At 40.6% G+C, this 13,363-nt stretch overlaps 1 protein-coding gene across 13 annotated transcripts in view; it reads right to left on the minus strand.

Annotated features, from left to right (window-relative positions):
* Positions 1–13,363, minus strand: part of LOC104937910 (protocadherin alpha-C2) — a 203,919-nt gene that overhangs the window by 154,786 nt on the left and 35,770 nt on the right. The window contains exon 1 of one of the 13 annotated variants that reach the window (XM_027278105.1): positions 10,502–12,995. The exons of 8 other annotated variants lie outside the window; for them this stretch is intronic. In XM_027278105.1, the coding sequence (XP_027133906.1) occupies positions 10,502–12,880 (2,379 nt within the window). In that variant the 5' untranslated portion in view covers positions 12,881–12,995. Of the gene's footprint in view, positions 1–878; positions 3,388–4,291; positions 6,789–7,613; positions 10,101–10,501; positions 12,996–13,363 lie in introns of those variants that run through there. 4 more of the 13 variants (XM_027278123.1, XM_027278125.1, XM_027278133.1 and 1 more) reach the window with 4 other exon arrangements.

A 13,363-nucleotide genomic window follows, 5' to 3' on the forward strand; every position in this document is an offset into this window, starting at 1 on the left:
TTCAAAACAGTGCCAAAATTCATGAAGTAGATATCACGCATAAAATATACAGTTACTATTATTGTTTAAATATGTCACAGTCAACCGATGAAATAGAAATGTGCCTATAAAACAATGAAAGACCATCCAACGGATTCAACAACACTACTGGGGCAGCTGTGAGGTAGAGCGGGTTGCCACTAAACAAATGATCAGAGGTTCGATCCCTGCAGATACTGAACCCCAAATTGTTCCCGAAGGCTTCGCCATCGGTGTGTGAATGTGTACGAATGGTTAGGTCCTAAAAACTGATGAGTGGTTGGCAGTAGTTGTGTGTAAATGGGTGAATGAGATAAGCAGTGTAAAAAGCACTTTAAATGGTTGTACTAGAAAGGCGCTATATAAGTACAGTCCATTTACCATTTACTTACAAAGCTATACCACAGCCCTGTGTAAGCATGCAGTACAGTGTATAGTACATGTGTGTTGTAAACAGACAAACAAAACAAATACTCAACAAACATGCCAATGTTTCTTCATCTTCTACCAATATACTTCAGTAGTAGAATAATAGATAAAGTGATATGTGATGTAGTTTCACATTTACTCACAAGCTAGTTCCAGTCCAATGTTTCCCTAATCTCATTTGTGTTATTTGCCAAAGTTTAAAATCCCTTTAAAAATACACTGTCCACACAAGAAAACTATTTAAAAGATAAACAGTAAGAGCTTCTCAGATATGCCCATTCTGGGAAGAAAAAATTGAGAGAAATGTGGAGGTTTGCTTAAGCCTGGGTTAAAATATGCCTCAAAAACAAGCAAGTAATTTTTGAAACAAACAACTCAAAACAACACAACGCGCTTATCTGCATATATAACAAATGTAAGTGTTTGCTCACCTCTCCAGATGTCCTCCTGTTAGGGAGCACTAGAGTATTCGCATGGCTGCCTGGAACTATAGTAGATCCTATACTCATTCTTGGTCCAACTAGCATGTATCGTTTGTCTCCAGATCTGTACTGGATGCTGTGACACAGTGTCCCGTCATAATTAGTCTCTTGTAGATATTTAGAAGTGTAGTCTGTGGATTTTGAGCACTGCATTGCAATCAGCACGATGATACTGATGAGGAAAAGTACAGAAACTGAGCCCAAAGTTATCATCAGGTAAAATGTCACATCATTCCCGTCATCATCTTTTGCTGAACTTTTGACATCGGACGCAGCAAAAGCCTCTTTGGGCTCCACAACTTTAACAATCACAGTAGCTGTTGCTGAGAGTGAAACGTTCCCATTGTCTTTCACCAGTATGACCAGTTTATGTTCAGCCTCGTCTGTCTCTGTGAATGAGCGAAGTGTTCTGATCTGTCCTGTATAGCGGTCCAAAGCAAAGAGACTGTGGTCAGTAACTTCCTGCAGTGAAAACAGTAACCAGCCGTTATATCCTATATCAGCGTCATAGGCTCTGACTTTAGTCACCAAGTGTCCTGCGTTCACATTGCGGGGAATCTCCTCCACACCTTCAGCAGAACCGTTCGAGCTGACTGGATACAGGATGACTGGAGCGTTGTCGTTCTGATCCAGAATGAACACGTTCACTGTGACGTTGCTGCTTTGTGACGGAGTTCCAGAATCTGTGGCAACAACTTGGAACTGGAACGTTTTCAGAGTTTCAAAGTCAAAACTTTTTAGAGCTGAAATATCTCCATTTTCAGAGTTTATGTTTAGAAATGGCGCCAGTTTATTCCCTTCCCTTCCATCTCTGAGAATATGGTAGGATATGAGTGCATTGTCATTCTCATCACAATCAAAAGCTTTAACAGAAAACACAGAGGCTCCTGGATCATTGCCCTCTGTGACATAGAAAGTATAGGGACTCAGTGAAAACTCTGGACTGTTGTCATTCGCATCTGATACCACAACACTTATTGTCTTTTCAGATGATAATGAAGGTTGACCGGTATCTTTTGCAGTAATTGTCAGATCATATTGTGACTTTTCCTCTCTGTCCAGAAGAGATTTGGTGACTAATGAATACATTTTGTCTTGTAAAGATGGTGATAAAGCAAAATGAATATCATCACCTATAGAGCAAATAACTTTTCCATTGAGACCAGAGTCTAAGTCATTTACACTGATGAGGGCAACTGTAGTTCCAGGTCTGGAATCTTCAGGGATGGAGCTTGAAAATGATGTAACTTCAATCTCAGGTGCATTATCATTTACATCAACTATCTTGATAATAACACTTTTTTCTGTTGTTAGAGGAGCAAACGCTTTATCTGATGCTTCAATTTCAATTTCATATTTGTCTTTCACTTCATAATCTATTAGGCCTTTCACAGTTATCTCTCCTGTCAATGGATTAATATCAAACAGTTTTAAGATATTTTGATTGATACTCTTGCTGAATGAATAAACTACTTCTCCGTTTGATCCTTCATCTAAATCAGTTGCATTTACTTGTACGACTGTTGTACCTATTTGAGCATTTTCCTTGAGCGTCACAGAATAAACATCTTGAGAGAAAACAGGCGTGTTATCATTAATATCCAGAACATGTATTAGAATATTCATGTCGCCCGATTTCGGAGGTTTACCACCGTCTAGTGCGGTCAGCACTAATGAGTGACTTCCTGTAGTTTCTCTATCTAGAGATTTTTGAACAACCAATATTGGTATTTTACCATCGTCTCCTTTATCTTTAACTTCCAGACGGAAGTGATCGGTTTGGCTGAGTTTATATTGCTGCACTGAAAAATGACCACTGTCTCGATCCCGTGAGGCTTTTAGCTGAAATCGTGCTCCGGGCAAGACGTTCTCAGAAATCTCCAATGTGGTCTCTTTTTCCGGAAAACTGGGAGAATTGTCATTTATATCCAGCACTTCCACTCTAACATAATGGACCTCCAGTGGATTTTCTAGCACAGTTTTCAGATTTATCAAACACGTACTGCTCTGTGCGCACACATCTTCTCTGTCAATCTTTCGGCTCACATACAGAATGCCATCATTGTGATTTACATGGAAAAGAGGATCCGCAGTACTAGAAACAATCCGATACTTTCTGTCTTTGAGAGTGCTTTTATCTAATCCCAGATCTTTTGCGATGTTTCCGACCACAGTTCCTTCGTTAACTTCCTCAGAAACTGAATACCTTAATTGTGCTGAGGCCACGCTCCACAAAAGCACAGCAACCACGCAGCCAACCAAATATCCTCTCGCCCTTCGTGGCTTGTATCTTCTTTGTTCCATGATTCAAACCGAATACGTCAATAATCCATCAGAAGAACAAGAAACGCGTAAGATCGAATCCAACACGTTTTCTAACAGAGATCTAATAACATATATTTACTTCATATATTTCCAGAAACTGTGTGAAACACATCATTTACACAAAACAAGCAGAGAAAAGATGATGGCAGTGTGGAAGTGAAAATGTTTTCAGGAGGTGGAACCACGTAGCAATGACGACAAGCTGCTGTAACGCTGACTTTTTACATTACAGTGACACCATGCGATGTTATTTCTTATTGCAGAAATCTGAAGTATGTTCTGCACATCAGGTCAAGTCTCTAAACGGGCGACCATAACACCACCTTCAAAAACGGTAGGAAACACATTATCAGAAAACTAAGCCAAACTTTCAGCACCGAGGACAGATCTCGCGACGTACTGCAATTCAGTACATGTTCAATTTAAGAATCATCACAGCAACTGTTTGTTGTTGCTTTTTACACTGCTACACTGTACTTGCAATTATTCGTGATGAGCTTAATTTTTCATAATTAGCTGTGTACTGTTAGGTCAAGGAATATTTGAGCACACATTAATTGAACATAAATCTGTTTTTGTTTGCTCATCTACACATGTTCTTAAATCATTAATAATGTGTAAAAAGAATAAAATGAGGTTGTAAGAGGGTAAAGATAGACAATAAATTAAATCCAATTAAATAATAAAATAGAACAAAATGAAAGGGATGCGATTCACAAGGACAAAGTGCATAATGTCAAGTCAAACATAACGTCAGAATTGTTCTGACAGAGTTAATAAAGAGAACGACTAACGGAGTGACTAAAAAATGAATAAATAAAGTGTTATTTCTCTGTTTAAGTCAATCGAAATGACCCTTTCACTCTACCTGCATCCACGTCTTATAAATGGCATGAGATCATTATTGACTAAGGAAAACAGGGAAGGCAACAAATCCAGTGTAATGCTATGCAAGTTATTACACAAAGAGGCACAGTTAATATTCTCAGCAAACAAACATTTAGTCATCTCACAATTTACACTGATAAATGCCTTACCTCCCCAGATGGTCTCCTCCTGTCAGGGAGTACTAGTGTATTCGCATGGCTGCCGGGAACTATAGTAGATCCTATACTCATTCTGGGTCCAACTAACATGTATCGCTTGTCTCCAGATCTGTACTGGATGCTGTGACACAGTGTCCCGTCATAATTAGGCTCTTGTAGATATTTGGAAGTATAGTCTGTGGATTTTGAACACTGCATTGCAATCAGCACGATGATACTGACGAGAAAAAGTACTGAAACGGATCCCAAAGTTATCATCAGATAAAATGTCACATTGTCCCCCTCGTCAACTTTAGCAGAACTTTTAACATCAGAAGCAGCAAAAGCCTCTTTGGGTTCCACAACTTTGACGGTCACAGTAGCTGTTGCTGAGAGTGAAACGTTCCCATTGTCTTTCACCAGTATGACCAGTTTATGTTCAGCCTCGTCTGTCTCTGTGAATGAGCGAAGTGTTCTGATCTGTCCTGTATAGCGGTCCAAAGCAAAGAGACTGTGGTCAGTAACTTCCTGCAGTGAAAACAGTAACCAGCCGTTATATCCTATATCAGCGTCATAGGCTCTGACTTTAGTCACCAAGTGTCCTGCGTTCACATTGCGGGGAATCTCCTCCACACCTTCAGCAGAACCGTTCGAGCTGACTGGATACAGGATGACTGGAGCGTTGTCGTTCTGATCCAGAATGAACACGTTCACTGTGACGTTGCTGCTTAGTGACGGAGTTCCAGAATCTGTGGCAACAACTTGGAACTGGAACGTTTTCAGAGTTTCAAAGTCAAAACTTTTTAGAGCGGAAATGTGACCGTTATCTGAATTGATATTTAAGAATGAAGCCAATTTATTTCCTTCGCTTCCATCCCTGAGGATATGGTAGGATATGAGTGCATTGTCATTCTCATCGCGATCAAAAGCTTTAACAGAAAACACAGAGGCTCCTGGATCATTGCCCTCTGTGACATAGAAAGTATAAGGACTCAGTAAAAATTCTGGACTGTTGTCATTCACATCTGACACCTCAACACTTATTGTCTTTTCAGAGGACAGTGGTGGCTGACCAGCGTCGATAGCATGTATTGTCAGATCATAATGTGCCTGTTTCTCTCTGTCAAGAGGAGTTTTGGTGACTAATGAATACATTTTGTCCTGTAAGGACGGTGATAAAGCAAATGGAACACCCTCACCTATAGAACAAATAACTTTTCCATTGAGACCAGAGTCCAAGTCATTCACACTGATAAGAGCAACTGTAGTTCCAGGTCTGGAATCTTCGGGGATGGAGCTTGAAAAGGAGGTAACTTCAATCTCAGGTGCATTATCATTTACATCAACTATTTTAATAACCACGCTTTTTTCTGTAGTTAGAGGAGCAGAACCTTTATCTGATGCTTCGATTTCAATTTCGTATATGTCTTTCTTCTCATAATCTATTAAACCTTTCACAATTATCTCACCCTTTAACGGATTGATATCAAATACGTTCAATATATTTTGATTCATACTGTTGCTAAATGAGTAAACTACTTCACCGTTAGTGCCGTCATCTAAATCGGTTGCATTCACTTGTATAACTGTTGTACCCACAGGAGCATTTTCATTGAGCGTCACAGAGTAAACATCTTGAGAGAAAACAGGGGCGTTATCATTAATATCTAAAACATTTACTAGAATATTAATTTCGCCCGATTTCGGAGGTTTACCTCCATCCAATGCCGTCAGCACCAATGAGTGACTTACTGCAGTCTCCCTGTCAAAAGATTTTTGAACAACCAATATTGGTATTTTACCATCGTCTCCTTTATCTTTAACTTCCAAACGAAAGTGGTCGTTGGGGCTGAGTTTATATTGTTGCACGGAGAAAGGGCCACTATCTTGATCCCGTGAGGCTTTTAGCTGAAATCGTGCTCCTGGCAAGACGTTCTCAGAAATCTCTAAGGTTTTGTCTTTTTCCGGGAAACTGGGAGAATGGTCATTTATATCCAGCACTTCCACTCTAACGTAGTGTACCTCCAGCGGGTTTTCGAGCACGGTTTTCAGATTTATTACACATGTACTGCTCTGTGCGCACACCTCTTCTCTGTCAATTGTTCTGCTCACATACAGGATGCCGTCGTTTTGATTTACATGGAAAAGATGATCCGAAGTACTAGAAACAATCCGATACTTTCTGTCTTTAAGAGTGCTTTTATCTAATCCCAGATCTTTTGCTATATTTCCGACCACAGTTCCTTCGCTCACTTCTTCAGAAACGGAATACCTTATTTGAGCTGAGGCCACGCTCCACAAAAGCACAGCAACCACGCAGCCGACCAAATATCCTCGTACCCTTCGCGGCTTGTATCTTCTTTGTTCCATGGTTCAAACCGAAGACGTCAACAATCCATCAGAAGGACAATAAACACGTAAGATCGAATCCAACACGTTTCGATCTAAAAACATTAATTTCCTTCATACATTTCCAGAATTGGATCAGACGAACCATTTACACAAAATAACCAGAGAAACGATCATGACAGTATGGAAGTGAGAATGCTTTCGGGAGGTGGAACCAAGTACCAATGACGACAAGCTGGTGTAACGCTGACTTTTTACATTACACTGACACCATGCGATGTTATTTCTTATTGCAGAAATGTGAAGTGTGTTCTCCACATTAGGTCAATGGTAGTTTGGTCTTTAGTCACAACAAACCGTTTTTCCATGTATGTAAAAAGAGGAGGAGAATGCGGAGTCTCCAAACAAGCCACCATAACACCTCCTTAAAAGTCGGTAGGAAACACATTATTATCAGAAAAGGAAGCCAAACACTTTCAGCACCGAGGACAGTTCTCGCGAAGTATTGTAGTTCAGTACCAGTTCAATTTAAGCATCATTAAATCTTTTCTGCTATTACACCTTGCTGAATCCACTTGAGTAGTTTTTTTAGACTGCCACATTATACTTGCAAAAAAAACGAAATCCACATAACACAACAAAATATTGCAAGGAAAAAAAAGGGATGCAGTTGCTAAAGACAAAGTGCATAATGTTAAGTCAAACATAATGCAGGAATTGTTTTGATAGAGTTAATAAAGGAAGTGACACAATGACCACGATAAATGAAGAAATAGAGTGCTATTTCACGATTTAAATTAATCTAATCGACCCAACACCTACATACAAGTCCTGAAATTGACACGGGCATTATTGCCAAAGGAAACCGGGGTGGCCAACAGATCCAGTATCACGCTATGCAAAAAAGTACACAAGGAGGCATAGTTGATATTCTCAGTAAACAAACATTTAGCCATCTCACAATTTACACTGATATATGTCTTACCTCCTCAGATGTTCTCCTTCTGTCAGGGAGCACTAGTGTATTCGCATGGCTGCCGGGAACTATAGTAGATCCTATACTCATTCTGGGTCCAACTAGCATGTACCGTTTGTCTCCAGATCTGTACTGGATGCTGTGACACAGTGTCCCGTCATAATTAGGCTCTTGTAGATATTTAGAAGTATAGTCTGTGGATTTGGAGCACTGCATTGCAATCAGCACGATGATACTGACAAGGAAAAGTACAGAAACTGAGCCCAGAGTTATCATCAGATAAAATGTTACATTGTCCTCCTCGCCAACTTTAGCAGAACTTTTAACATCAGAAGCAGCAAAAGCTTCTTTGGGTTCCACAACTTTGACAATCACAGTAGCTGTTGCTGAGAGTGAAACGTTCCCATTGTCTTTCACCAGTATGACCAGTTTATGTTCAGCCTCGTCTGTCTCTGTGAATGAGCGAAGTGTTCTGATCTGTCCTGTATAGCGGTCCAAAGCAAAGAGACTGTGGTCAGTAACTTCCTGCAGTGAAAACAGTAACCAGCCGTTATATCCTATATCAGCGTCATAGGCTCTGACTTTAGTCACCAAGTGTCCTGCGTTCACATTGCGGGGAATCTCCTCCACACCTTCAGCAGAACCGTTCGAGCTGACTGGATACAGGATGACTGGAGCGTTGTCGTTCTGATCCAGAATGAACACGTTCACTGTGACGTTGCTGCTCAGTGACGGAGTTCCAGAATCTGTGGCAACAACTTGGAACTGGAACGTTTTCAGAGTTTCAAAGTCAAAACTTTTCAGCGCCAAAATATCTCCATTTTCAGAGTTGATATTTAGGAATGAAGCCAATTTATTTTCTTCCCTTCCATCTCTGAGAATATTGTATGAAATTAAAGCATTATCACTTTCATCGCGATCAGAAGCTTTTACTGAAAACAATGAAGCCCCTGGGCTGTTATTCTCTGTGATATAAAATGCATACGGACTCAATGAAAACTCTGGAATGTTGTCATTCACATCTGATACTACGACGCTTATGGTCTTTTCAGTTGAAAATATTGGGTCGCCTGTGTCTTTAGCAGTAATTGTAACATGAAATTGGGAAACAGCCTCCCTGTCCAACCTCGACTTGGTTAAAACGGCGTACATGTTTTCTTGTAATGATGGAGATAAAGTAAAAGGAACATCTTCGTTGATTGTGCAAATGACTTTACCGTTAATTCCAGAGTCTAAATCACTGACACTAATTAGGGCCACTGTAGTTCCTATCTTTGCATCCTCCTTGATAGAACTTGAAAATGATGTCACCTCTATCTCAGGTGCATTATCGTTAACATCAACAACAGTTATTATAACACTTTTATCGGTTGTGAGAGGAACTTGTCCCTTATCAGATGCCTGTATATCAATTTCATAACTTTTGCTTTGCTCGAAATCAATCTGACCGATTACTTTTATTTCACCTGTGTCTGCGTCTATGCTAAAGACATCCATTAATTTTGGATCAACTTCGTTACCAAATGAATACATTATTTCACCATTTGCACCCTGGTCAAAATCTGTTGCATTTACTTGAATCACTACAGTGCCGACGGGAACGTTTTCTTTTAATGTAGCAGAATACAGTTCTTTGGTAAACACTGGGGAGTTGTCATTAACATCAAGTACATCAATAATTATGTCTATAGCGCCAGACTTCGCCGGTTTTCCTCCATCAACGGCTGTTAGAATTAGCTTATGTTTCCGGGCTGTTTCTCTATCCAACTGCTTCTGCAGAACTAAAAATGGTACTTTACGGTCCTCGCCTCTATCCTTTACTTCTAATCTAAAATAGTCGTTATGGCTGAGTTTATACTGCTGAATAGAGAACTGGCCTACATCAGGGTCACGCGCAGCTTGCAGTTGAAATCTCGCTCCCGACAAGGCTGACTCAGAAATCTCAAGCTTTTTCTCTTTCTCTGGAAAAACAGGCGAGTGATCATTTATATCAAGTATTTCCACTGCCACATAGTGGATCTCCAGCGGGTTTTCTAGCACCGTTTTCAGATTGATCAGACATGGGCTGATCCGGTCGCACACCTCCTCCCTGTCTATTCTTCTTTTCACATACAAAATGCCATCATTTTGATTAACTTGAAACAGGGGTTCAGTTGAGCCTGCTACAATGCGATATCCTCGGTCTTTGAGTGCACTCTTATCCAGTCCCAAATCCTTGGCTATATTCCCGACAACGGTGTCATGCTGAACCTCTTCGGATATCGAATATCTGATCTGTGCTGAAGCTCCGCTCCATAGAACATCCAGAAAAAACATGAAGACAAACCAACACTGTCGCCCCCTCCATGGTTTGCATCCCCTTTGTTCCATGGCTTGAATGCGATCAAGGACAGTCCAGTAACTACCTCGTGATATAAGTGAGCCTTATTGCGTCATATTTCTGAACAATCCCGAAGTTCACTTAAGTACAAAACTGCCGAAAATAAAACACACGCGCTGCTGTCAGTCGCGATCTTGCACTCGAGTGTGCTGTTTGAGAATAATGCAAGGGCTCCGTCGAAATAAAGCCCGTGACGTAAAGTGCTACCAGATGCACATATCCCAGAACTACACTGACACCAAGCGTCGGGATTATTACATACACAGGTTACAGGAGAAGTTATTTCATACATCAAAGACAATTTAAACATCTTTGGAGGCAAGGAGCACGATAAAAAACAAAACCCTCCTTTCAGGTATGTTATAAAAAGTCAGATGAATTATAACGTTTGCAGTGGTCCTGATTTCTCAAGAGTGAAATGTCACCGCTAGATGGTCCCTTTTCTCACTCATAATCAAACCTTTCATACAAAGTCTTAAGTATGCAGGAAATTGAAAAATCAAAACATGAATCTTACCTCTCCAGATGTCCTCCTCCTGTCAGGGAGCACTAGTGTATTCGCATGGCTGCCCGGAACTATAGTAGATCCTATACTCATTCTGGGTCCAACTAGCATGTACCGTTTGTCTCCAGATCTGTACTGGATGCTGTGACACAGTGTCCCGTCATAATTAGGCTCTTGTAGATATTTAGAAGTATAGTCTGTGGATTTTGAACACTGCATTGCAATCAGCACGATGATACTGACGAGGAAAAGTACTGAAACTGAGCCCAAAGTTATCATCAAATAAAAAGTCACATCTTTCCCCTCCTCATCCTTTGATGCACTTTTGACATCAGAAGCAGCAAAAGCCTCCTTGGGCTCCACAACTTTGACAGTCACAGTAGCTGTTGCTGAGAGTGAAACGTTCCCATTGTCTTTCACCAGTATGAGCAGTTTATGTTCAGCCTCGTCTGTCTCTGTGAATGAGCGAAGTGTTCTGATCTGTCCTGTATAGCGGTCCAAAGCAAAGAGACTGTGGTCAGTAACTTCCTGCAGTGAAAACAGTAACCAGCCGTTATATCCTATATCAGCGTCATAGGCTCTGACTTTAGTCACCAAGTGTCCTGCGTTCACATTGCGGGGAATCTCCTCCACACCTTCAGCAGAACCGTTCGAGCTGACTGGATACAGGATGACTGGAGCGTTGTCGTTCTGATCCAGAATGAACACGTTCACTGTGACGTTGCTGCTTAGTGACGGAGTTCCAGAATCTGTGGCAACAACTTGGAACTGGAACGTTTTCAGAGTTTCAAAGTCAAAACTTTTTAGCGCCGAAATGTCTCCATTTTCACTATTAACATTAAGAAAGGGGGCTAGCAAATGTTCTCTCCCTCTATCCCTCAGTATATGATATGAAATTAGTTTATTACTACCTTCGTCATGATCACGAGCTGTCACTGATAATATAGACGCTCCTGGATTGTTATTTTCTGTAATGTAGAAAGTATATGGGTTCTTTGAAAACAATGGGCTGTTGTCGTTTACATCTGAAATAACGATGTTTATAGTTTTGTCTGATGTTAAGGATGGTTCACCTGCATCTTTAGCAACAATTGTTACACTATATTGTGATTGCTGCTCTCGATCCAAAAGCATTTTGGTGACCAGAGAATACATGTTATTTTGTAAAGATGGAGTAATTGTAAAAGGAAGGTCTCTGTTTATGTCACACAGAATTTTTCCGTTGAGACCAGAGTCTGAATCTTTAACACTAATCAATGCCACTGTAGTTCCAGGTTTTGAATCTTCTGGGAGCGCATGTGAAAAAGATGTCACTTCAATCTCTGGTGCATTGTCGTTTACGTCAACAACATGTATAATAACGCTTTTGTCTGTAGCTAGGCTAGCCGCAGCTTTGTCAAATGCCCGGATATCAAGTTCATATCTGTTACATTCTTCAAAATCTATAGTTCCTGCCACAGTAATTACTCCAGTCTCTGAATTTAAATCAAAACGTGTAGTTGCCTGTGCATCCACGTCATTGCCATATGAATATACGACCTCACCATTTGAACCGTCATCCAAATCTGTTGCAATAACTTGAATGACAGTTGTACCAAGAGGAGAATTTTCTTTTAGCTGCACAGTATATGAATCCTGGGTGAAAACTGGGGGATTATCGTTGACATCGGAAACATCAACAATTATTGTCATGTTACCGGATCGCGGAGGTTTACCTCCATCCAGGGCCGTCAAAAGTAGTACATGGGTTTTGACAGACTCTCTATCAAGTGGTTTTTGAAGAATTAAACTGGGGGTCTTGCGATCCTCGCCACGATCTTTCACTTCCAAGCGAAAATGTTCATTATGACTCAACTTATACTGCTGAACGGATAATGAACCACTGTCAGCATCACGCGCACCTTTTAGCTGAAATCTTGCCCCGGGTAATACAGATTCAGGAATCTCTAATATATTTTCATTGTCAGGAAAGCTTGGTGCGTGGTCGTTTACATCCAGAATCTCCACTGCTACATAGTGGACCTCCAGCGGGTTTTCTAATACCGTTTTTAAGTCAATTACACAAACCTTGCTTCGGTCGCACACTTCCTCTCTGTCAATTTTTCGGTTCACATACAAGATACCGTCCTCCTTATTCACTCGAAAAGGAGGGTCTGTTGAGCCGTACACAATACGGTACCCTCGCTCGTTCAGTGTGGACTTATCAATACCCAGATCCTTAGCAATATTTCCAACAGCGGTTCCTTCTTTCATTTCCTCGGAAATAGAATATCGGAGTTGTCCTGAAGCTCTGCTCGAAAACGTAACCAAAACCATCATGTAGACAGCCCACTTCGTGCGCTCTCTCCACGTCTCGCAGCGTCTTTGTTCCATGATGTGAAGATGACACATTTAAACAAAAACAGATTTGAAAGAGCTATCCTCCTATATTGAAATAAATCCTTCCGTCATATTCCTTGCCATAATCCAACCATTCTCACACAAACCATGAGCGTTTCTTTAAGAATACATTTCAGTCAGCACGGAAAAGGTTCTGTCTATGACGGTTTTAAAGGAAGGGGATGGGTCTAGTGACTATGACAAGGGCGTGGAATTTTTATCAGTCATTATACTGACACCAAGTGATCGGGTATCGCACTACACTACTTGATTTAGGCAACAAAATGTATTCATAGTGTTTTTAACATGAAAGAGAAAGCTATTTTTAGAAAAGCTTATAAAGCACAAATGAGGGAATGTACCTAATACAAATTAAATTTCAGCACCACGGACAGCGACTGCTAAACCACCAGCGCATGTTTCAAGACTCACACTGCATGAAGATGGAAAACATTCACAGTTGTAAAAATATTTTTTTTCTGATGCAAATATAAA

Source organism: Larimichthys crocea, chromosome I (genome assembly GCF_000972845.2).
Source record: "Larimichthys crocea isolate SSNF chromosome I, L_crocea_2.0, whole genome shotgun sequence".
NCBI classification, from domain to species: Eukaryota; Metazoa; Chordata; class Actinopteri; family Sciaenidae; genus Larimichthys; species Larimichthys crocea.